The sequence below is a fragment of the Hevea brasiliensis genome, chromosome 17 (genome assembly GCF_030052815.1).
Source record: "Hevea brasiliensis isolate MT/VB/25A 57/8 chromosome 17, ASM3005281v1, whole genome shotgun sequence".
NCBI lineage: Eukaryota > Viridiplantae > Streptophyta > Magnoliopsida > Malpighiales > Euphorbiaceae > Hevea > Hevea brasiliensis.
In genome coordinates this window covers 13,817,995-13,844,005 of record NC_079509.1, presented here as the reverse complement: position 1 = coordinate 13,844,005, position 26,011 = coordinate 13,817,995, and the positions used below count along the sequence as shown (strand labels likewise).

General features: G+C 34.7%; 2 protein-coding genes and 1 pseudogene across 2 annotated transcripts; all 3 read left to right on the top strand.

Annotated features, from left to right (window-relative positions):
* The first annotated feature begins 7,682 nt into the window (after positions 1 to 7,682).
* LOC110633560 (protein NRT1/ PTR FAMILY 3.1-like) lies at positions 7,683 to 9,152 on the top strand (annotated as a pseudogene).
* Positions 9,153 to 18,897: 9,745 nt separating this feature from the next.
* LOC110633583 (protein NRT1/ PTR FAMILY 3.1-like) lies at positions 18,898 to 22,970 on the top strand. The gene is made up of 4 exons (XM_058139745.1): positions 18,898 to 19,065; positions 19,180 to 19,397; positions 19,625 to 20,184; positions 21,913 to 22,970. The coding sequence occupies exons 1-4, from the start codon at positions 18,993 to 18,995 to the stop codon at positions 22,805 to 22,807; spliced, it is 1,746 nt and encodes a 581-aa protein (XP_057995728.1). The 5' UTR covers positions 18,898 to 18,992; the 3' UTR covers positions 22,808 to 22,970.
* Positions 22,971 to 24,029: 1,059 nt separating this feature from the next.
* Positions 24,030 to 25,993, top strand: LOC110633587 (ACD11 homolog protein). Its single transcript, XM_021782251.2, has 4 exons — positions 24,030 to 24,696; positions 24,831 to 25,003; positions 25,201 to 25,346; positions 25,758 to 25,993. The coding sequence occupies exons 1-4, from the start codon at positions 24,370 to 24,372 to the stop codon at positions 25,862 to 25,864; spliced, it is 753 nt and encodes a 250-aa protein (XP_021637943.2). The 5' UTR covers positions 24,030 to 24,369; the 3' UTR covers positions 25,865 to 25,993.
* The last annotated feature ends 18 nt before the right edge of the window (positions 25,994 to 26,011 follow it).

The following is a 26,011-nucleotide window of genomic DNA, read 5'->3' as shown; positions in this document are numbered from 1 at the left end:
TCTAGCAAAGTGACCGGTTGGCTACACACAAGCATACTCGATCCCATCAAACAAGGTCTGAATGTCCTCTTCCACACTGTGCACAAGGTGCCAAGGAGGATCTGAGCAGGACCAGCTGGCTAATCGTGACCGGATCCGCAAATCCTCGTGGTTTGTGTCTAAAACCACTTTTCTTATTCCTACTCTTTCCTCTGTAATTACTCGCCACCACTATCCGGAGTACCCATGGAAGGGACACCGAGGAACCCTGCTCTGTTTTCTTTGCTCTTTCATTGTCATCTACAAAGATAAGATCTCAATCTGTCTAGCTCGGCCAACCACCACATCAAAAGATCGATCGGACATCATGGCCAGGTTTGCATATCTCTGTCAAGCCCCTTTAGGAATCTTTTCACCTTCATAGTCTCTGTAGATAGGGGCATATCGCTCAATTCGTAAATTGCAGAGCATATTCATCTACTGCACTGCCATTCTGTCTTAAGGCCTCAAAGGCCCACTGCTTCTGATCTGTGAAACTTTCTGGCAAAAAGCGGTTGATAAAAAGTTCCACAAACTGAGCCCATGTCAAACCCTCCATCCGGGGTATCACGTAGTCATTCATCCATTGCCTAGGCATGGGCCCCATGACGTCGCATACACTCTATCAATCTTCTATCACCAATCAGATTCTGCTCGCGTCTCGCAGAATCCAAAACCGATATGCATCGTCGACACATCATATGTACTAGGCACCAACTTCTTGAAATTTATGATCTGCTTGTAAGATTCCTCTCTTGGTGCGTGGATCGCTGCTGTGGAGGGTGGACCATATATCGCGCCATCATGTCGATGGTTCTCTGCCAGAGTAAGCGCCATGGGGTCCATAGGACCGTGCCATGAAAGACTGTTCTGACCGTGGGTAGTCGCTCTTCTACTTGAGCAGCTCTAGGCCTCCTACCCCGCCTCCTGGCGGCGCCATCCCGTGCCGACACCTCGTCAGCACATCGCTCGTGCGATGGCGGCTCTCCCGCTTCTACGCATTTTCGAAATTCAGAAAGATTAGCCCACAAAATTCAAACGCACATTACACGGCTCTATAGACTCATATTTATACATAACATATGGAGCAGAAACTAGAAGCAAAGATGACAATGCAAGACGAATGTGGACCCTATATTTCCGCATGTGACTCCTAGTAGACTCTTCCCAACACTTTAGACAACATTACCTAAGAATCTGGAGCCTAAGCTCTGATACCACATTTGTCACGACCCAACCTATGGGCCGGACCAAGACTAGGACACAGGCCACTAAAGCCCCGAGGCCCGTAGTAAGCCTAACTGCTCATTTACCCAATGCCGAGGCCCATTTGGGCCCAATTTCAAGAAAACAAGCGGACAGAGTCCATAAAAATGGACTTACCAACGGGAGTTTTTGACTCACCCGACTGTAAACACAATAAACAATCCATTGGGGAGCTCACCACTCCACATACTCATCAACATAATAATAAATGGGAGCTCAGCTCCCTCATCTAATCCATCAAAACAGACTTAAAATATTAAGTTTACAGGTCCAACATGATAATAATATTACAGACCAAATTCAAATAATTACTGCTAACACATGCGGAAATTCTAGGAGTAAATAAAATTACACAAATATCGATAAACAACCTGCGAAGTATAAAAGCAGGTTAACCCAGAATAAAATATCCTCCTGTAAAAATTTTTGAACAGGAGTGAGCGTTCGACTCAGAGAGTAAAATATCAATTTTAACCATAATCTCTATAACTATCTGTAACTAATGCACCCTGTAGAGTGAAATGCAACATCAACATCATATTCACATCATAGCATCAAAAAGGTAATTTGGAGCACTCACACACCCTGTAGCATCAATCATAATATATTGGGAGCTGATCCCCTATACAGCTCTCTTAAATCCAACCTGGTGCCAGCGAAGAACTCAAGCCGGACTTTCGCTTAATAAACCAAATCGAGGGTCCCAGCGAAGAACTCAAGCCGTGACTACCTCAAGGAACGGGTCCAATAGAAGAACTCAAGCCGTGACTACCCCGTCCTATCCATAGTCCACACCACATCACACGCACGCCAACGCACGCACACTGCTCCAAATTACCACAACAACACTCATGGCACATTAACAGTTATGAATGCAACATAATTCATGCCTAGAGTTTAACTACATAAATATATGCATATAAGTGATGCATGGGCATGCTGAACATATAATAATATCGAAATTACAATTAAAATTAATATTTTACTCACAAACTTGACGACAAATTACTGTGGGCGGAGGAGGAAGAAGGTCTCATCTTTGACAATTACATTACATCTATTTAATAAATTTGACTCAATACAAACAAAGAAAAAGATCAAGCACGCCCTAAGTCGTAGAAAATCAGTCTCCCCTATACCTAGGACCTACCCAACCTGCAAAAGGGCAAAAAAACACACTTCTATATTCACAATCCATATATCAACAGTTCAATCATATCACACAGCCCCTCCTGGGCCCACCAAATCAATCATCCATCACAATATGCAAAATTTCAATTTAGTCATTATTATTGATCATTTTTGCACAAACTGCCCAAACAAGCTCTAAAAATTATAAATCTTTGCCCCGCGGGCGTTAGCAATATTACTAAGTCATGCAAAAGAATCGTAATTTTCTAAGCTACCACGAATATTTTATGGATTTTTAATCCTATTTAAGCACTAGAAAATTACGAAAAACAAGGTTCGGTTTACCTTTGCCGATTCCGACTTGAACGCGCCGACGTCGACAATGGGGCTAGCCAAAACCTCGGTCCATTCGGAGACTTTTCTGCCCGAAATTTGCCCAACTATCGAATTTCCGCGAATCGAGGATACCTACACGGCCCATAACACGGGGTTAGTACATAAATTTTTCAGAATTTTCTAAGCTCATTTAATGCTCAAAATACATTGCGAAGTTCCGTGGACCCACCAAAAAGCGGTGTCGAAAAATTCAAAATTTATGTCGCTAAGCTCTCGAATGGAGCGTTGGTGGCCTCGGTTTTCTCGTGATTCACGGTTTTCGAGAAATCTAGCCCAAAAGTCGAAATGGGCTAAAATCTTCCCGAGCAAAAATCGGACAATCCACTCGATGGATTTCGGCGTTCTTGGTGTGTATGGAAAGCTCTCACCGAGTAGATGATTCTGGACACAAGACCCGGTCTAATCGGTGGCCGGATCGGCCGGATTTGGCGGGGAAGCTAACGCGCAGGGGGAGGCTTCGCGCGTTTCCATTCGGGCGTGGCCGGATTGGTTGGGTGGCGGTGGCCGGTGGTGAGGGTGGAGAGGAGAGAAAGCGAGAGAGAAGAGGAGGAGGGCGTCGCGGGAGGAAGAAAAAGAGAAGAGACCGGTCCGATTCGACCGGTCCGATCCGGTCCGATTCAATTCGGCCGGTTCGATTCAGGACACAAAATTTTGAATTTTTACTCTGCCTCGAGACCGAAAACGAGGTCCAAAAATTCCGAAAAAATTCCATAAAACTCAGAAAAATACGTAGACTCCAAATATATTTTTAGTTTTGCCACGTGGTCTTTAAATTAATTTTTTTTAAAAATCATCAAAGTTTATATTTTCGAAAAATCGAACCCGATTTTTAAAATCCGAAAAATCTCAAAAAAATTCCTAAAATTCAAATAAAATTAAAATACCAAAAATACTCATAAATAATAAAATTTTAGGGTGTTACATTGTTTTTCATATTATTATTATTATTATTATTATTATTATTATTATTATTATTATTATTATTATTATTATTATTATTATTATTATTATTATTATTGTTGTTTTAAATTGAAAGCTAAAATTTCAAAGAATTAAAAATTTAGACTCAAGTGAATAACTCATGAAACTTGAAAGACTAATAGTGTAAAAAAAAGAAACCAAAAAATGCAAGCAGCCGCCGCCCTCCCCCTCCCCCTCCCCCCTTTTCATGCATCCTTTCCCCTCCCCATTTTTTTTCTTTCCCTTCTCCTCCGGCAAGGGCCCAAGCCGGACGGCAGGACGACCACCCAGTGGCCACCGGAGCTGCTCCAGACGGCGAGAGGTGGCAGCAGCGCAGGGAGGAAGAGAAAGAGAGAGAAGAAAGGGAAGGAAAAAGAGAGAGAGAGAGAGAGAGAAGTCGACTGTTTTTCGGTCGATTTTGGCCACCAACACCGGTGATCCAAGCTGCCACCAACTCCCCATGAACCCAGCTCCATTTTTCGACTAGCCATGCTCGGAATGGTGGAGTTTCCGGCGAGTTTCGAAGAGAGAGAAAGAGGAGAGAGAAAGCGATGGCAGTGGCATTCCGGCCACTTTTCCGGCGATCCGACCGTCGGATCGAAAATTCGAGGCCACCGATGGACTCAGGACGACGAGATCTTCGAGATAAGACTGGTCCCGCTCCGATCGGACACCGTTTGAAAAAGGCAATAATCGGACGGTTCAGATCGCTTGGTGAGATTTTTGAACTTTTTCGATTCTCAAAATTTAAAAATAATTTTATGATAATTATTAATAAAATTTGGACTTAATTTAGGTGCAATCGGATCGAGGATAGCTCACCGACGTCGAGATCGCATTTTCAGCCAAATCCGGCTGCCCGACAGCCCGTCTCAGAATGTAGACAATATTATAGTCAATGCTAGCATTTTCAGACGTTCTGGATGCGTTCCAGATGTCAGAATTGGTATAGGTAAACCCGAACTCCAAGTTGCTCATTTTCGGCTAATATCGATTTAAAATAAAATTCATAAAATATTTGTGGATGATCAAAAAATTATAATTCCTTTTGCAATAGCCTTATAATATTATTAAGGACCGCGGGACAAAATTTTAAAAATTTTTAGAACTCGTTTGGATAGTTTTTGTAAAAGGACTAGTTATGGGGGCTAAATTGTAATTTTTCAAATTGTTGATTGTTAACTGTTTGGGTGGGCCCAGGAGGGGCCTTGTGATATGATTGAATTGTGATTGTGTGATTGGCAGATATAGAAGTGTATTTTGAAACCTTTTTTAGGTTGGGTAGGTCTTAGGTATAGGAGAAATTCTGTCGAATTTCTGGCATGAATTAGGCTGTTTGTTGCCTATTTAGAGTTTTATTTTGACTTAGTACTAATAAATTTATAATTTAATTATTAGGTGATCAATGTCAGCTAGTTTCCTGCATCCAGCAGCCACAATAGTCATCGGTGTACTGTGAGTAAAATATTAATTTTAATTATAATTTTGATACTATTATATGTTCAAGCATGTCCATGCATCACTTATAAATATATATTTATGTAGTTAAACTCTAGGCACGTTTTATGTTGCATTCATAACTGTTAAAGTGCCATGGATGTTGTTGTGGTAATTTGGAGCAGCGTGCATGAGTTGACGTGCGTGTGGTATGGTATTGACTATGGACAGGACGGGTAGACACGGCTTGAGATTTTCGCTGGAACCCGATCCTTCGGGGTAGACACGGCTTGAGTTCTTCGCTGGGACCCCGATTTGGTTTATTAAGCGAAAGTCCGGCTTCCTTATTGGGTGTGTGAGTACTCCAGATTACCTTTTTGCTGTTATGACGTAAAAATATTAACGATATTGCATTTCACTCTACAGGGTGCATTAATTTTAGATAGTTATAGAGATTATGGTTAAAATTGATATTTTACTCTCTGAGTCGAACACTCACTCGTGTTCACTATATTTTTCCAGGCTATAAGAGAAGACCTTTTTCAGAATAACCTGTTCCTTTCCTCGCACGTTATGAAAATAAAAATTTCTTAATTGTATTATTATTATCTAAATTTATAATTTAGAACTCCGCATGTACTAGTAGTAGCATAAATCCTGTCAGGGACTGCATGAATTTAAGTTTTTGTATTAATAAATGAAAAATTTTTATGAGTTTTAAATAGTTTGTAAATGATGTAACAGGATTGAGCTGTGCTCCCCTAATTTTAGTTTCTGATAATTACTGGGCTAAGTTGGCTCGAAATAAAATTATAACAGTTTAATTTAAATTATTTTATATGCATATTGGGTCTAAATTGTGGGCCTAGTCATGAGTTGAGAAATAGTTAGGCTTACTAAGGGCTTCGGGGGCTTTAGACTGGTCCAAGTCCTAGTGCCGGTCTAGCCCATAGATTGGGTCGTGACAATTATTATCTTTTATTATATAGTTCATGACATATAGCTTATTTAATAAAAAAAAAACTGCAGTTGTTTAGTTTAAGTGCCTTTCCCTCATAATTATACATGTAAACAAATTATACATGTGGATTATTATTACGAGAAAAAGAAAAATAAATTTGTGCTTAGCAATCATTTCAGCAAATACCACGAAAGACCATTCACAGTGCTGCAACAAGGCTTAGCCATTTCATGGGCGACACAACTGCCTTGTCTTGGATTAAAAGATCATTCACAGTGCTGGGACAAGGCTTGTTAAGAAAAGCAATCCTGCAATGCAACACCAAGGCTAGCATGGAAACATTCCCCGTTACTTAACTGATCAATCAGTGACTTGCAATCAGATTCAGCCACGAGACGATAGAAACTCAAATCAAAGAGGGCTCAACTGCCTTCCACTATCTTCGAAGCTGACGTTAAAATTGCACCACTTACATCTCGGAAAACCACACCAAAACTTATAAGGCAATTACCGACTATCCGAGCATTCAAGTTAAGCTCCACTAAATCACCCAATGGCAGTTTCCAACAGACGATGTGCCGTGCATGAGGGACAGATTGGCTCGCCCCATGAGCACCAAAGAGGGCTCAAAATTCCTGCACCATATACCTTGCGCACGCAACAACACCAGCACAGTCCAGCGCTACATTTTCATGCAGACAACGGTTCCTAGCATGCCAGATATTATAACACAACATATCAAAACACCAATAGATCTTCTTTTGACAGAATTTGCGCTACATCATAAAGCCATGCCTTTAAAGAATCCCCAGCTACTTGGCACACCTGACCCAAACCCATGTTAGACCGAACCGAACTAAGAGCCATACAATCTCTACACAAGTGAAGGAAGGTCTCATCCCGTCCATAGAATAGACAAGAAGGGACAAGAGAAGAGATCCTCCTCTGTAAGGTCACACTGGTAATACCCGCTACAACAGATTCACGACCTTCGAGGGAGATTTCAATTGCCAAATAACCTTCCACACTTTCAGCAGAGGTGATGACGTAGAAGCAACATGCTGAGAGGGAATTGCCAACTTTAAAGTCAATCTGTAACCGCTTCTCACAGTATACTTTCACTTACGATCAAAATGCCAAACTAAAACATTCTCCTGCTTGCTAAAGCCCAAAGAAATGGCCTTAATTTTATCCACATCAACTAACAAGAGCACAAATCTCGATGATCTACGCTTTGGTCCTTACCTGTGAAATCAAATACCAATCCCAAGACCGAGAATGGGGAAAAATAAGAAAGGTTACCTTTGCATCAATGGGCAATATATTAGAACCTGCCACCTGCGAACTGGTCCTTCGCAGTAGAACCTCCCTATCAGCAAGGGCACTCTGCCAAGTGTCACTGGGACAATACCAATGAGGCATTAAGGAAAGAGTAAATTGTTAGATACTCCGGTGCATATATGAGTCGTCGCACTTTTAAATTTAAGAAATAATCAATTTTTTTTTATGAGTAATGGATGTCCCCAATGATTTACTGAAGAAAAGAGCCCTTGGGTAATATATACCTCGCCTTGGCAAACAAAGAATGATGATACTTTTAACAATTTCCATCACACCCCCCCCCCCCCTCCCCCCCTTGTCCTTCGGTTGACATAGCCTACTCCAAATACACAAACATGATAACAGTGACTTAGTTGAGATAATTATTTCCATTTTAGATAATCATAATTTTAATACTTTATTATTTATTATAATATTTATGTGATTAGGGAATGATTAGCTCAATACCATCAGCTATAAAGTGTGCCAGAAAGCCAGTGCAGTTAAGCTTGGAATTCCCTCTCTCTCTTCTATTGGCATTCTTGGATCAGGAGGAACCAGGCCTTGCGTGGCGGCATTTGGGGCAGCCTAGCTTGCCGGAGATGATCCTAAGCAAAAGATGAGAACTAGGGAGCTTTTTTAAATGGTACTTTTCTGTCAGGAAAGGAACAATTTTGTTGGCATCAACTGTGCTTGGTTATGTTCAAGATTATGTTGGATGGGGCTGGGGCCTTGGAATTCCTACAATTGCCATGCTTGTTTTTTGTATCAATAGCCATATTTGCAGTTGGTACCCAATCTACCGAATTTTAGAACCAGCTGGTAGTCCATATACAAGTTTGTTACAAGTCACTGTGGCTGCATTACGGAAAAGGAAGCTTTTTATGGTTTCTGATCCCAATTCTCTGTACAAAAATGAGGAGCTTGATGCCTCTAATTCAGATGGAATGCTTCGTATTCACACTGAAAATTTTAATTAAGTTCTCAAGAAAATCCTTCCAAATCACTGCTGCTTCCATGTCTGCATTCACCATGATTTCCATGTTCGTTACAATGGCTTTTAATGACCGTATATTTGTTCCTCTCGTTCAAAAATTCACAGGGCTCTATCGTGGCATAAATTTCTTGCACATTGGTTTTGCAATTTCAATATTAGAGACTCTGGTTGCTGGATTTGAAATGAGGAGAAGCACATAGCATTGGCTAGTAGGCTTACAAATAGCACCAGCACCACTATTCCCATATCAACTTTTTGGCTTGTGCCTCAATATGGCCTTCATGGGATATCTGAGGCTTTCATGGAAGTGGGACACCAAGAGTTTTTCTATGACCTGACACCCAAGAGCACGAGGAGCTCAGCTACTGCCCTGTTTTGGACAGCCAATTCGGCAGGGAATTATGCAAGTAAAGTTTTGGTATCACTCATTCACAAATTCAATGCTAGGCGTGATTCCTGATGATAACTTGAATAAGGGAAAATTGGAGAATTTCTATTGTTGATCACACGTTTACAAGTTGTAAAATTTGTTCACTACTTGGTTTGTATAAACTCTACGCATTCAAGTCTCTTCAGGCGCCAAGCAAAGAAAATGGTGGCTCAAAAGAGGGAATAGAACTTGAGTCTTGGTTTAGACACACCTTGATTACGTGGACAACCAAATAATAAATTTTATTTCCTCAATTAATCAAACTTCTCAATAAATAATGAGGGAGGAAATGCTGTACTCAAAATAACCTGAAGAAAACTCCACCGTATGTAAAATTTTCTTATATTTCCCGTCAAATGAAACCCAATTTCTTCTGATTTTTGCTTGTCATTTTGTCTTACACTTCGTGAAAACTGAAAAGGCTTTTTTTTTAATTGAATGTGATTTAAATTAATAAAAAAAATGGATCATATTATATTACAAATACTGGATCAGATTTAATCTTGAAAATGCCCTTCATCAAAATATGATTATGCATTTTAATAATTAAAATTGTTATCATTATACCAATTTATAACCTCCTTCTAACACAAATTAATAATTTATCATTATATAAAAATTTGAAAAGATTAAACACTTGTATGATGTGTGATTCTTTCTTGCAATTCAGTTTCCAGTAACAGAATATTTCCAAGCAAGAATAATTGCATTAGATTTTCCCACGTATTGATGCGAAGGAGCTATCTTTTTCAATCATGTGAATTGCAGCAAATTCTCATTGGGCCTAGAGCATACCCACGCCAAATGGTCAGCCCATTTTGGAATGCATTCCAGCTTTTGTGTGTTGTGTTGTTCTTGTCTTCCATCATAACATGCTCCACAACCATCAATTACTCTTTGGACTATTTCTTGTCCAGTAAGATTACTTCAAGAATTTGGCAAAAGATATTAGGATTCATATGTCCTGTCCTGGATTTAGCAAGGACCACTATTTCTTTGTCTACCGATCGATTATCAATTCTAGCACACTGTAATCATTGTTTTTGTCTGGTTTTGGCTGTCTTAAATTTTTCTCTCTACGGTTAAATGAAGGATTTTTAGAAATTGCCTCCGCTATATATATTTAGAATCTCACCATAGTGGAATAGAATGTCCATAAATTTACCAAGGATAACGTCTAGGTAACCTGGATGCCTTAGAAGGATGGCGAATGTCTAGTGGAATAGGAGGGGTGAAGCCAATGTTTCTTATACTTAGCTGCTGCTCACACTGAACAAGAGTTGATGTCCAACTGGAAACAACCTAGATAAGTCCATGTTGTGGTTGTGATGGCCTTTTTACTGTCAGAAATTCTATCAAATTATTGAAATACAGAAGCAATAACTTTTGATCCTGCTGGTGAATTTAATAATAATAATAATAATAATAATATTCTTTTCTGTCATTTATTTTATATTGTACAAAATTAAAAAGAAAAAAAGTAAAAACTTTAATGGCTCTTTATATGCACGTATCACACCAGTAATTACTAATTAACACGATATGTATAGTTAATTACTTATGGGTATTTTATTTTATTTGTATTTTTAAGATTATTTTGTATATCTTTAGAGCAATTAAACTGAATTGACAACCTTAATAAGTGTATTTAGAGAACTTATTAAAATTATTTAATTTGAAAAAATAATAACACGCATGGCAATGCAATCCTTTTTCTACGTCTAATTAACATTATTATCTGTTTGAGATATTTAAGTCATTTATATAACATCTTATTTGGTATTTTAATTATTATAATTGACTAATATTTCAAAATTGTGAATATATATATATATATATATATATATATATATATATATATATATATATATATATATATTTCAAAATTTTCATAAAAAAAATTATATATTTTAAATTAAATGCATAATTTTTTTTACTTAACACACGTTTAATTTTTTTTTTTTTTTGTCAATGGTGGAATCTTAAGATCGTATTATATCCGTAATATAAAAGGAAAAAAAAAAGTTTTTTATCAAATAAATCAAAATCTTTATATTAATTATTGATTATATCTAATATTTTTAATTTTAGATAATTTAATTATAATTTTTAAATTAAAAAGTTTTATCTAAAATTTAAAAATTAATTTTGAAATTTTAATTTTTTATCCCTGAATTAAATTTATAAAAAATTAAAATTTATGATATAACAATTTAAATATAAAATGTCAAAATTCTCATATTAATTTTTAATATCTAACATAAAAATTTAAATATATTTAGAAAAAAAAAACTTGACCTTTTTTTAAAAGAAATTTTAATTAAAACTGATGCTTTCCACTAACAAAATTTTAAGAGATTGTTTGCTATACATCAAAATTAAAAAGGAATAAACTCCAGGGGTGTGGTCCAGCGGTAGGGGTTCGTCCTCCCTTAAGCAACGTCCCGAGTTCGAGCTTAAGAGTTGTATATGGAGCGCTTTAAAACTTGGGGTCAGCCATCCTATCATTTGAGGTACCCACAAACTGATACAGAGAAATTAGTCTAAGCTGATCAAAATATGTAAAAATCTGAGATACCTCCTTAAAAATACAAAAAAAAAATTAAAAAGAAATAAAATACAATATTTATTATTATTTTCTAATGTCTTTGAAATGTCACTTCTAATTAATGCCCTAAATTATTTAACTTTTGAATTATAATATTCTGTTTTGACCAAAACTAGTTTTTTTCTCTTAGACAACTAAGATAAAATAATTATGATAGAACACAATAATCATTATTAATTCACTGCTCTTCTTTAAACAGAGACATTTTATATTCCACATGTTCATATTTGTGGATTGTGATTCCTAATATAAATAATCTAATTTTTTTACAGCATACCAATATTTTTTTTGGTAGGATCAATATTTTTATTTATATAAATATAAAATTAATTTTTTATAATTTAAAAAAATTACATAAATATAAGATAATTAATAGCATCTAGTAAGTTTTCTCTTTTAAAAAATTATAATATTATTAATTATCTATTAACTGTTTGTTATGATCAACTCTCACCTTTTTTTTTTTTTTTAATTGTTAGAGATATTTTTAGATAAGCTTTGTTATGCATAACTTGCATCTTTAATTAATAAGATTGGCTTGAAAATTGCCTCCTCCCTCTTGTAAATCCAAAAAGATTACGTTCTCTTTTTGAGAAGATTTTATAATGGATATTGTTAGGCTTTCAGGCCTGCAGTGCACCACGCATCAGATTATCATGTAGAAAATCACAATACGAAAAGAGTTCACAAAAAGATGAGAGACATCAAAAGGATATATACCGGCCCTTCAAAGGGGCACGTAGTACTCTCACCGCCCATATTTTCCAAAATATAGAAAGACCATTTTTTTTTTAATCTCAAAAAAATAAAAACAATCAAAGTTAAAAAAAAAGAAGAAGCAAATAATTCATGGTTGGCCTTATCTGATGCTTGTCAGAAGTGACGGAGTGCGGACCACTTGGACTTGGTCCGCTGTGTCCCTTCCAACGCTACGCCACTTGCTCCTCATTAAATTAAAGTTCCTTATCTGAGGGCAGAGGTGGATATTGAGTCGCAGTCGAATTGACCTGATCCAATCATGCAGATTATAAGAAAATTGGATGGATTATCAACTGTACAGTTTAATTAATGGACTTCGATTTTTTTTTTTTTTTGGTCAAAGATAAGAAGGTGAAAAAATCACTATTTGCATAAGTTGAATCCGTGAATATCGAGTCCTGATCTGTAAATGCGAAGGTTTTGGGTTCAAACTCCATTATTGCTTGCATCATCTATGGCGTCAGAAGTCTATAAAGTGGGCAAGGGATAAGCAAACCAAACATGCACCTCCTTTCTATCATTCGGTTCTTGAATTTTTCCCCCTCAACTTTGCTACTTGTCGTTTTGTGTTTGTTCAAATTCTTGGATAGAATATGACCATATTTGCTCCGTTTGCCGGCCAAGTCTGTCACGCATCATCCGTAATTGCCTTTCTATCATCTTTTCTTTAGAAGTAGGAAACCAATATAACTTTATGAAAGAGAATCGTCTATCATATGTGATTTTTTTTTTTTTAATCAATAGATAAATTTATCTATAAGTAAGTTTTAAAACTTTGGCTCCAAGCTCATATAAGAAAAAAGAGATCGTATCCAAATACATATTTAAAAAAAAAACCCAAATCAATGAATTTAGAATAAACTTTGGAGTGGTAATTTTAGACATAACCCGTGAATACAACATGAACACAATACAAAAATAAAAAGTTTGAGTAAAACTTATTTGTAATTGTATCAAATTCGTATAAATCCATTTATTACACGAATATAATGGTGTTAAGGGTTAGCATTCGGTTTAAATCGAACCGAACCGAATTAAATTATAAAAATAGAATTATATATTTTAAAAATCGAATTGAATCGAACCGAAATAGATGAAAAATTGAATCGAACCGAACCGCTCTATTTCGGTTCTGTTTAAATCGATCAGTTTTATTTTTTATTGATTTTTAAGTTATTTGGTCTAATTTTAACTTTGATTTAAACCTAATAAATATTAATCAATAAAATTAAATAATATATATATATATATATAATTAAATATAACTCATAAATTCCTCATAAAAATAAATTAATTCAAAAATCAATTCAGTTCGATTCGATTCAATTTGAATATATAAAATTACTATTCGATTTGGTTTGATTCTGTTTAATCGATTTTTTCTCTTCAAAACCGAATTGAACCAAAAAAATCAAAATTTTTATAATATAAAATCAAACCAAACCGATTAAATTTTAAAACCAAACCGATTAAACCGAATTAACTCAGTTCTGTTCGGTTTTCAGTTTAAACCAAAATTTGCTCACCCCTAAATGGTGTCATGTCATGGGTTTACCCACTAACCCGAATTGATAAGTTTATGACACGGTTTAATAGTCATATCATGTATTGACCCATGACTCGCTAACTCATTTGATCTACTATAACCCGTGAACTTACTAATATGTTAAATGGGTTAAGTCATATCAAATCATGTTAAATAGGTCATTTCGTGTTAAATGAGTCGTGTCGTATTGAATATACCTAATACAATTTAATATTAATCGTATCGTGTCGTGTAACCCATATAATAAAAGGAGTGTGTTCGAGTTTAAATTTTTGATATAATTTATTAATCGTGTCATATTCGTATCGCTCTTAATCGTATTTGTGTCGCTTGTCGACACAACACGAGCACAACCCATCATCCCTGCTTAAACCCCTAAAAAATACAGTCCAAGTCCATGAGAAAAAAAAAAATTCCTGTAATGCAGCCAACACCTAACGTCGATACCATGACCCGACAAGTTAAGGTTCCATGCACCGTTGCAGCATCACTCACCAAGGCACGCCACCACTGGTTCATCAGAGACGAGAAGTCGTTATAGAAAGCAAGATAGAGGGGTCCTGCCCAAAGAAGCAGGGGACAGTCGAGTAGCGACACTGAAGAAGGCCCTAAGCGTTTGGTGAAAAACAAGAAACAAGGAGAGAAAATTCTCTCTCTACAAAATAAAAAGGGAAGGACAATTTATATAACTTTATGTTTAGTTATTTATAAAGTTTTTTTAATATCCAAACATGTATTTTTTTAGACCGAGCAACGTTATAATTTTTTTATTATTGTCAATTTATCGAGAATTTATTATGTAAATCATTATATAAAATAAATATATTTTAATAAATAATTATAATAGAACCTATATAAAATCCATCATAATTAATTATTATAATAAAATTATTATACATATAAAATTTATATTTTCAAATTTCTCTAATTTATCACGCATTGTGCTAAGATTTACCCTCAAAATAGATATTTAAATATAAATATAAAAGAATAAAAGGAAAAATTGCAAATAAAAAAAAGTAATAAATTTATTGTGTACTGCAAAAGCGTGTAAAATATAAATAAATAAAATAAATATACAAAATACCAATATTTGTGTGGTTCACCCTCTCCACACAGGACAACATCCACAAACATGCCATCTTTCACTATCAACAATAAATAAACATAATTTATAAGCTCAAAACTATACCACCCACAAATCCAATTACACGTAAAAAAACTTACACTACATAATTGCTCATAATAAATACATTAATTAGGCTTCTCAATATCTTCTAGACATAACCCAATATCTTCTAGACATAACACAATATATTTACTATGGGCAATAGTCCTCTCATTAATGGATAAAAATTTATTCCTCTTGAATTCTATGCCTTTTCTCTACCTTAGGCCAAAGCCTTTTTCCTTCTATGAGACTGCAATGGACAGAAGCCCATCATCAATAGGCAAAACTACTCTCCATGGGCAAAGCCACCTTCCATAGGCAAACCCACTTTTCATGGGCAAACCCACTCCTTATAGACAAAGCAAAATAACCTTTTCACCATTCTCCTATTTACAATGTTAATTATCTCAATTCTAATATGATTAGGATTGTTACTCAATTTAGGAATAACACTAAAATAAGAGTTCTACTCTATATCGAAAATATATCTCTATCCTATTGAATAATATTTTTTTAGCTCAAATTAGGAAAAAGTATCTCCAAATCCAACTAGAATTTTGAGTCATAATTCTAACAATCTCCACCTTGACTCAAAATCTATCAATCATCATATACCTTGAATTCTTGAATTTTATCAAATCATCAATTTTTTATGCTTGAGCCTGAACCCTTCAAATATTTCATTATTCAATTTTTCATCTTTGGTATAACTTGCTCTTTCTTCATAAAAATTTCACATCATCAACTTTTTTAATTTTGCACCAAAAGCTCTATCTTAATTTCAACTATCCATCATCACTATTGTTGTATGTATGACTTTCTACATGGCTCAATAGCTCCATCTTCAACTAAATTCACCAAGATCATCCCCATGCTCTGATACCAATTTGTTATGCCCTGCGGAAGCATGTAAACTGCAAAAAAACAAAGAAAACACACAAAATACTAATATTTACGTGATTCACCCTCTCCACATAGGATTACATCCATGGACATGCCATCTTTCACTATCAACAACAAAAAATTATCATTTATAAGTTCAAAACTATACTACTCATGAACCCAATTATACCCAAGAAACCCAATTACATCCAAGAGAACCTGTACTACATAACTATCCATAATAAATATATTAATTAATCCTTTTAGTTTCCTCTAAATATAACCTAATATATTTACTCCTACAATCAATACATCACAAAGTGTGTCTTTAACTACATAGGCAATAATCCTCTTATCAATTGATAAAAATTCCTTACTCTTAGATTCTATGTTCTTTCTCCACATTACGCCGAAATCTCTCTCTTTCTATGAGACTGCAATAGGTAGAAACCCCTCATCAATGAGCAAAGCCACTCTTCATGGGCAAAGTCACCCTATATATATAAAGTTATTTCTTATGGGTGAAGTCAAATAATCTTTCAACTATTTTCTTATTTATAGTGTTAATTCTCTCAATCATAATCTGATTAGTAATTTCACTCAATTTATGAATAATACTAAAATAAGAATTCTACTTTATATAAGAAATATATCTCATCTTATTGAGAAATATTTTTCTAACTAAAATTAAGAAAAAAAGTCTCTCTTTAAATCCCACTAAAATTTTAAATTATAATTCTAACAAAATCATGGTAGACAATAACAATACCAGCGATAATTGATGGCGGTAGGCTAAAAAAATTATATTATATAGTTCAAATATATATACATATACACATTGAACACTTAAAAGAACTGGTTATCAAATAAACATAATCTTAATCCCATATATGATCATTTGATGTGATACATTATTATATTACATTATATATTAATTGTTCTAATTATATATAGGACGTGTTTGGTTAAGGGGTTATTTTAACTTGTCTCTAACTGCAGTTAAACAAGAGTGGCGCTTTCCTTATAGATTATCAGCTTTATTTATGACCTACATTTATCTCACTAGATAAAGCACTGCAATATATATATTAAATTTAGAATATGTAATTAATTATTATTTTATAGAATTTTTTAAAATTAATATGATATAAATTTAAAAAAGTAAAAAGAAATATTTTATTAGTGATTGTATTTCTATAATTTTTATTAATAAGTTATAAAAACTAATTTTAACTAATACATATAAAAAATTATACACCTCATATAATTTTTTTTTAATGTGCCAAACCTATGTATATAAAAACCATTATATATATTAACAAAATATTACAATAACAAGTTAACAATTTAGCATAATTTTGTCAATATTAAAAATTATAATTAATCAATTTGAATCTTAACACCTATATTCTTTGTGGTAACGTATTTTGTTCTTAATTTTTTTAGAAAGATATTTGTTTAATTATTCAATTGGAGGAATGATATTATATATTAGATATTATTAAATATTAAAAATTATATTCTTGTTTTGGTTTCCTTACATTTATTATTGATTGGTAGAGTAACTGCACGAAATGAGATCATTTTTTTTCTTTTTTTCAAATTAATATAAACTTTCACTGCTGGGCTTTTTTTTCAACCACAAAGATGGACTATTGTATTGCAAGGCCCCTAAGGCAACATGTACATCATGGCCTAAAAATAAATTTAAATGAAGAAGAGCACAGGACGCCATCGACCAAAGCAGCAACTCAAAAATAAGCAATCAAAGGAAACCCAAGGGACTCTAGGTGTCTAAACCTCAGTCAGCTCCTGATCTACAATTCCCAACAACAACCATGCAATTACCGCTCCGGGAGGGTAATCCGCAGAATTCTCTGACATCTCAGTCTCATATAGTCTTTATAGGGTCAGATTGCAACAGAGTGGTGGAAGCTTTAGGAACTCGAAGGTACCAATGTCAAAGCCGTGATGAAACCCTCCCAACAAGTAGAGCAAATCTTCTAGACCCAATAAAACTAGCACACTCAAGCAGAACTACGAAACGTAGCTCCCTTAAATAAACCATTTACAAACCGCTCTCACTATAAAAATTCAAGGTCTGCAACTCAAAACCGCACAAAAATTATAGACAATCAACTCAGGGTTGGGTTGGGTGATTATCTCTAAGTTGTTGCGCTTACATTCTTCCTCTTAAATTGAGTGTATCAAGGAGATCCAATGATTGGAGTTATACGCTGTTGCATGCTAAATTTTTTATGGATTTGTTAATAAAATTAATTGCTTATTAAAAAATAAAAATATGAGATATGGAGGGAAAACGACTATTGAGTAGAGAGGCCAAACTGACGAAGAGATCGAGAAAAGCTAAGAGAGGAAATTTTCTCTCTAGAAAGCTAGAGAGAGAGAGAGAGAGAGAGAGAGAGAGAGAGAGAGAGTAGGCTTTCTAATCACTGTTGGGCCGTTTGATTTCAGGCTTTGGCACCACAGATATGACCTTATCTTAATCCTTACTATACTCTATGACGCAATTACGGAGTCCGGCGCCTGCCTTTAGCTATCACCAAAACAGGAGCACATCATATATATCATTTTTTTTTTTTGAACTGGATCATATAGATGTCACTCACATGCAATAATACAAACCAAGAAATTAAGACAAACCAAGAACTTAAGGATGAAAGTTACAAAATTTCGTTGTCTATATGTACCCGTCACACTCACACATCAAATTATAGATCTGTCCTGATTTGTGACATTATTATATTTTTTTAGTTGATACTCTTATTACAATTTAAATTGGTAGCCATATAGTTTTACAAACCGTAAGTTTTAACAAATCAAAATAATTTTTAAAATTAAACTATGCTTAAAATTAAAATTAAAATTTATAATTTCATAAATGACTCCAATACTTTTTTTAGTAAAAAATTATTGATTTATGATTATTATTTTTTTATTGATAGGAAAAGGGTAAAAAATTAAAAGGAATTGCTTTACAGATTTGGTTTCAAACAAATATCACTCTCATCTTTCTGCATACACATGTAATGTATCACACGCCTATATATAGGTTTCCTGGGAGGACAGTTTAACACCAGGAAACGCAAATGGAGAAGATGGAGAAGGGTTTCCATGCCAAAAGGCAGAAGGGTGGAATGGTGACAATGCCCTTCATATTTGGTAAGATCTTGCCTTCCTTGAAGAATAGCAAAGTTCTTGCTTTGGTTTATGTATATATGGTGATGTATTGATGGTACATATATAATTTTTGCTTTGGCTTTTGTTTTTCTGTAGCAAATGAGGCCTGCGAGAAGCTGGCGGTGGTGGGTTTTAATACCAATATGATTAGCTACTTGACAAGCCAGCTTCATATGCCATTAACTAAAGCAGCAAATACCCTCACCAACTTTGGAGGCACTGCAAGCTTGACACCTCTGATCGGTGCCTTCTGTGCTGATGCCTACGTCGGCCGTTTCTGGACTATAACAGTCGCTTCCATAATATACCAAATAGTAAGCAGCTCTCTCTCTCTCTTCCAAGATTATTATTCTTGCGCCAACCTAATTTATTCTTAAGAAGCTGGTCCCTTGCGATTATGTAAGACGACATGTGAGAGTTAGTGACAAGTACAATCTCAAAGATTTATGAAATTAATTTTATGATACTTCTTATTTTTTGTTTCAAGAAATTAACCATTTCGTATTATTATGTAATATATATATATATATATATCGATCAGGGCATGACAAGCTTAACACTCTCAGCCATACTCCCAAATCTTAGGCCACCCCCATGTAAAGAAGATGAAGTTTGCCAAGAAGCAGACACAGGACAACTAACAATCCTATATGCATCTCTCCTACTGGCAGCTTTAGGATCTGGGGGAATCCGACCCTGCGTGGTTGCATTCGGGGCTGATCAGTTTGATGAAACGGATCCTAAGCAATCAACGAAGACATGGAAATACTTCAATTGGTACTATTTTGTGATGGGGGTGTCTATGCTGCTGGCTGTGACAGTGCTCGTGTATGTACAGGACAATGTTGGATGGGGATTGGGCCTTGGAATCCCAACCATTGCAATGTTTCTATCAATTATTGCATTTATCATTGGATACCCTCTTTACCGGAACTTGGATCCAGCTGGGAGTCCATTTACCCGGTTATTACAAGTGTCGGTGGCTGCATTTAGGAAGAGGAAGCTGTCCATGGTCTCGGATCCTAAGTTACTGTACCAAAATGAAGAACTGGATGCTCCCATTTCTATTGGTGGAAGGCTTCTTCACACTAAACACATGAAGTAAATTAACTCTCTCTCTCTCTCTCTCTCTGTCACTTATGCATAAAGCTGTGTTTGCTACATCAAGCATGGAGTTGTCCTTTTCTTGCACTTGCACACATGTGGTGTCATAAGATAGCTTGCTAGTTGCTTGTGCTAATCTCCTTTAAAATGTTTACGTATGGTGGGCATTGGGCAATCAACATAACATGTTTTGGATTGCTACTTTGTTTAAACTTAGCTCTCTTTTTTTTTTTTTTTTTTTTTTTCATTTTTCTTTACTTAAAGGAGAGAGGTACGTGGATAGAGATCAACAATCTGACCACTAACTCCTCCACATTAGAGCCCCCCAAAAAAAAACTCCACATTATTATCATCATCATTTTGTCGGGGCAATCCTGGGATATTGATTTCCAAAAAGGCTGCAAATGATAAATCATTTGTAATGATTTTCTTTAATATAAATCATTTATAAAAAAAATAAATTCAATTAAATTTTCACATAATTATTTTTATTTTTTTAAAATAAATTTTTTAAATTAAAAAAAATTCTTTTATTTTAAATATTAAAATTGATGAAAAAAATTAATTAAACTAAATACTTATAAAATTTTAATTTCTAAACATATTAGAATTTGATTTTAATAAAACAACAAAGGCTACTATTGCTTCCCTTCCCTCACTGTCTTTGAGGTCATCCCCAGCTCACCTATATGTTTTTTTCCAGAGCCGCAAGGGGGCAGGACGGATTTTGCTGATAAAAACTATCATCCCTAATGTTTTTCAACATACTGTGCCCTTCACAGTGCACTTCGTTCTGCCATCCCACACCAAAAACATATTATGCCCTTTATGTTAGGCCAAATTATAAAATTAATGTGCACCGAATACTTTAAAGAAAAAAATAAAAAAAGAGTTAACCCTTAAATTTCATAGTATAGGACCCACATCCATTCATTCACTAATTTCCTTTTACGTACTAGATATAGTTACGGGTTTTGTGCTGAGCCCAATTAAGTAAGGTCTGTGTGCCTCTTCAAGGTTATTGTGGTGTTAGGAACTTAAAATGTTTGATTCTTAACATACTCTTTCATATAAAAAATTTCTGATGATATAGTTAGAAAACCTAACATAATGTTTGAAATGGTGGAAAGGAAGAGAAAAAAAAATCAATCATGAAAAAAATTGGAAAGATTTCAACTTTTTCTTAGAAATAGAGGAAATTAAGAGGAAGGAAATAAAGAGTAGTTTCTCTAGAAATGCAAATCCAATTTGTAGTATTTGGAAATTGGAAGTGAACAAATAAAGGAAAAGGGAGAAAAATAAGAGAAGGAAGTAGGTAAGAGATTGGGGAAAATATGAGGGAGAAAATGTATAAGTCAAAATTTACGTAAATTTTAATGTTAATTATACCATATACATCGTATGATTTTTAGTGTTCCTTTAGACATAAATTTTCACATTTTTCATGTCATTAGGGAGTGAAATCTCATGATTTTATATAGAAAGAACGTAAGCTCAAGAGTACTTTATAATTTCTCAAATTTTAATTCTATAAATAAAAGTAGTTAAGGAAAAATTTTGATATTTTAATTTAAATTAAATATGTTATTTCAACTTGTTAATTTTTGAGTAATTAAAGATAATATCCACTCCTCTCGTGTCTACACAAATGGAACTAAAACAAAAAAAATAAAACAAACGTACATTAAGCCGAGTTGATTTTTGCTTACGAGTTACAAAATGCAGGTTTCTTGACAAGGCAGCCATTGTGACGGAAGAAGACAACCTGAAAGCAGGCCAAACGCCCAATCCATGGAGACTAAACACAGTACACAGAGTAGAAGAACTGAAATCTATAATCAGAATGGGACCTATTTGGGCAGCAGGAATTCTCCTTATCACAGCCTATGCCCAACAAAGCACATTTTCCCTCCAACAAGCCAAGTCCATGGACAGGCATCTCTCAAAATCCTTTCAAATCCCTGCTGGTTCCATGTCTGTCTTCACCATGACCTCCATGCTCACCACAATAGCCATATATGATCGTTTCTTCGTTCCTTTAGCCCGTAGATACACAGGGCTTGAACGCGGCATAACCTTCTTGCACCGGATGGGAATTGGATTTGTCATATCCATATTAGCCACTCTAGTTGCAGGCTTCGTAGAAATCAAGCGAAAACATGCAGCTGCAGCTAATGGCCTGCTGAATTCTCATCATACTATTCCCATTTCAGTGTTCTGGCTTGTGCCACAATATTCTCTTCATGGGATAGCAGAAGCTTTCATGTCTATTGGGCATTTAGAATTCTTCTATGATCAAGCACCAGAAAGCATGAGAAGCACAGCTATGGCGCTATTTTGGACAGCGATTTCAGCTGGGAATTATGTGAGCACGCTTCTGGTTACCTTAGTTCACAAGTTTAGTGCTGGCCCTGATGGATCAAACTGGCTTCCTGATAACAATTTGAACAAGGGAAAACTGGAGTACTTCTACTGGTTGATCACATTGATGCAAGTCGTTAATCTTGTTTACTATTTGATATGCGCCAAAATGTATACTTTTAAGCCCATTGAGATCCAAAGTAAAGAAGCCAGCGACTCTAAAGATGATGGGGTGGTGGAGCTTACAAACAAGGTTTAGCCCAATCTGTTGGATTTAACACAAGTTAGTTGTAGTATCTTGTTTAGCCCAATCTGTTCCCAGGCGACATAGCTTGTATACAACTAGAGTAGAATCTGATACTTCGAATAAATTTTATCTATGGCATTTTACAGTAACAGATAAAGAATACCAACTTGCATTCTCTCTTCGATTTTTTTTTTTAATTATTATTTAATTTCTACATTTTAACGAAACTAATCTATCTACTTTAACAAATATACTATTTAACAGTCCACTGAATTCGATTCTGGGCTGTGTCAACTTTAAGAATACGCTTGCCAATTGTTCCGCAATGACATTAATTTTGGAAACTTTTCTTCATCTTTATCTAATAGTAAATATTTACATTTATGTAATTGTAAAAAAATTAAAATTTAAATACTTTTTAAAATTATGATATGAATAATAATTATTTCAATGCTTTATTTTATTAATATATTAACTTAAATTATTAAATTATCTTTATATTTTATAGTTTTTATAACATAAAGTATATAAAATTATTGTGTTTTATAAAAAAATAAAATTTTTATACAACAAACTTTGTTTTTATTTATACAAATAGCTTTCTTATTATGAAAATTTTATTTTAAGTATATATTATTATTATCATTATCATTACTATTTAAATCTAAAATTTTAATTAAAATTTTTAATTTATTTTAATGAATTACATTTAAAATGTAATTAATTTTATTTTGATAATTATTCATAAAATATATCAAATTAATGATTGTGATAATGTATTATTATTTTTAAGAGATTATTAATTTTATAATTATAATTAATATTTATTTAATAGTATGCTCATTAAATTTTAAACTCTTAATCATCTGTCTTCGCCCGTGCAATGATAGATTATTCTTAAAAATTTTACTATTTAATTTTTCTATTTTTAATTTGTAAACTTTTTAATTCCTTCCGTTTATTTTTTTATTAGTCAATTAAATTAAATGAGAGAAAATAGTTGTAGATATGTATTGAATAGTAAATGAACTTAAAATTATAGAGATTAAATAATTCAATATATAAAAATTAAACAGTTAATTTCATTAAAATATAGAGATTAAAAAATATTTTTTTTAATGGATCATGGCCCTGGGCCAGAATGAGCCCTTTTGGGTAAGTCCAACCCAGAAAATGAAGATGAGAGCGTAATTATCAAAGAACCCTCAGAGGAGCGCGAAAGCAGCAGGAAAACCTCCAAGGGAAGATTTCAGTTAATGTTGTGTGTATTAAAGTCTACAATTATAAGCCACCTGCAGAAGCAGAACAAAGGAATCAAGAATTGCTATTTTCGTTAGGCAGACCGCAACTCTAGCGAAACCTTTCTCATTCAACCCAATAACCTCACAACTTCGCCCTTTTATTTTTATTCCTATCCAAAGATAACACATGCATGGAAAAAGAAGCACCCAAGAAGAAACCACACCTAGATCCTTCCTCCTCATGTTCCCATTCAATTTCCAATTCCACTTTCTTTTGACCTTTTCAACTTTCATTCAATTTGATGATTCCTTGCATCAAATTTCAAATCCGCCATGAGGAGGTATTTCTCTAATTCCAATCTAACCCAAGCCCTGCAAGAACCACCTCATTCACCACCCCCACAACTCGTTCTTCAAGATCCCGCCATGACAGCTGCCTCTGCTGAAGCAAACGCCAGAGGACAAACGCCGTTGTCTGCGGTTGTTGATGCCTTTGAGGACCTAGCCAAGCGTCTAAAACCCATTACGGATCAAGATAATGATGTCGGTCCCGGAGAGCTTCGATTGGATATGTTCTGTGATTCTTGCTCCCTGGTTTCTGTTCTCTTCAGCTGTCTCGGTCTCGCTTTCAAATTCGCCGAGTCTGAGTATGTCTCAAAGGTTCATTCTTTCTCTTCTAATAGCGATTCCTTTTCATTTCTTTTAATTTGTAGAATCCATCAATATAGGATGCACAAAACCTTTTATCAGAGTGAAAATGCCCTAACCTAATTCCACTATTTGTTGCATTTCAGGTGGGCACTCTTGTTGAAGCATCGAAGAGACACAAAACTTTGCAAAATGTACTTGATATGGATGTTGCAAATGGCACAGTGAGGACACCAGGCAGTCATTCTCGTAATTTACGCAGAGTCAGGCAGGGTCTTGATCTCATCAGAGCTTTATTTGAGCAGTTTCTGGCCACCGAGTATGTTCCTCCTTTTACCTCTAATACATAATCCCATAGATCTTAAATTACATACAAACACCAATTCAACAAAATCTTGCGATTTCTCACTCTAGTTGATAAGAGGAGTTGTGGGTATTTAGTATTGAATGGCCTTTTATCATACATTTACTGGGATTGCTATGGCAAAATAATCTACTGAAATTTGTTCCTTTCAGTGATTACTCTTTGAAGGATGCAGCTACAACGGCTTATGCACAAGTTTGTGCACCGTACCACACATGGGCAGTCAGGACAGCCGTTTATGCCGGAATGTATACTCTCCCTTCAAGAGACCAACTTTTGCTGAAGCTCAGTGAAACTGGTGAGTTTTAGTCCATCTGTGCATAAAATGTGTTTGGTTTGTGCATGGTACCGGATATGAAATTGGAAGATATATTTTCAGTGATTTGTCTGGTTTGAACTGTGCGATCATATTTTGTAATAGAGATTTGCCACACGGATTGTATTTAATTCCCCTGAATATTGCACGCAGCTTAGAAACTACCACATGATTGCATAAGGTATATAACTAGTATGAAGTTTTAAACTCTGGTGGGCGCAATATATCAAAGGAAGAAAGCATGAATATGGATGAATGTTTGGGCATTTGAGTTCCTTTGAATAAACATTAGACAACAACCCAAAAACAGTATCAAACGGGCTCCAAAGTTGTCAACCATTGAAATTTGAATTTAGTTTCCTTTTAACTTTTTATTCTCAATTTTGTTTTCAGATAAGTCTGCAGAGAAGCAAATGAGAAGGTACATCAATGCATCGCTTCCAGTTATAGAGTACATTGATAAGCTTTACATTTCCAGGAATATCAGCTTGGATTGGTGATTTCAACCTGTCTGGAAAAGTCAGCCAATACATTGATTTGTTATAATTGAATAGGAGCTGCATTTCCTATAGCAGCAACTTCTAATAGCCTGTAGTTCTATAATATTAGCTCCTTTCTGTCTGTTACCACATATTTCTTGAACCATC

Excerpts from the sequence above, each read along its gene's own strand:
- LOC110633583 (XM_058139745.1), top strand. The coding sequence starts at position 18,993 with ATGGAGAAGATGGAGAAGGGTTTCCATGCCAAAAGGCAGAAGGGTGGA. Across the intron at positions 19,066-19,179 it reads GACAATGCCCTTCATATTTG|CAAATGAGGCCTGCGAGAAG; the intron begins GTAAGATCTTGC and ends GTTTTTCTGTAG. Across the intron at positions 19,398-19,624 it reads CTTCCATAATATACCAAATA|GGCATGACAAGCTTAACACT; the intron begins GTAAGCAGCTCT and ends TATATCGATCAG.
- LOC110633587 (XM_021782251.2), top strand. The coding sequence starts at position 24,370 with ATGAGGAGGTATTTCTCTAATTCCAATCTAACCCAAGCCCTGCAAGAA. Across the intron at positions 25,004-25,200 it reads GAGCAGTTTCTGGCCACCGA|TGATTACTCTTTGAAGGATG; the intron begins GTATGTTCCTCC and ends TGTTCCTTTCAG. Across the intron at positions 25,347-25,757 it reads GCTGAAGCTCAGTGAAACTG|ATAAGTCTGCAGAGAAGCAA; the intron begins GTGAGTTTTAGT and ends TTTTGTTTTCAG.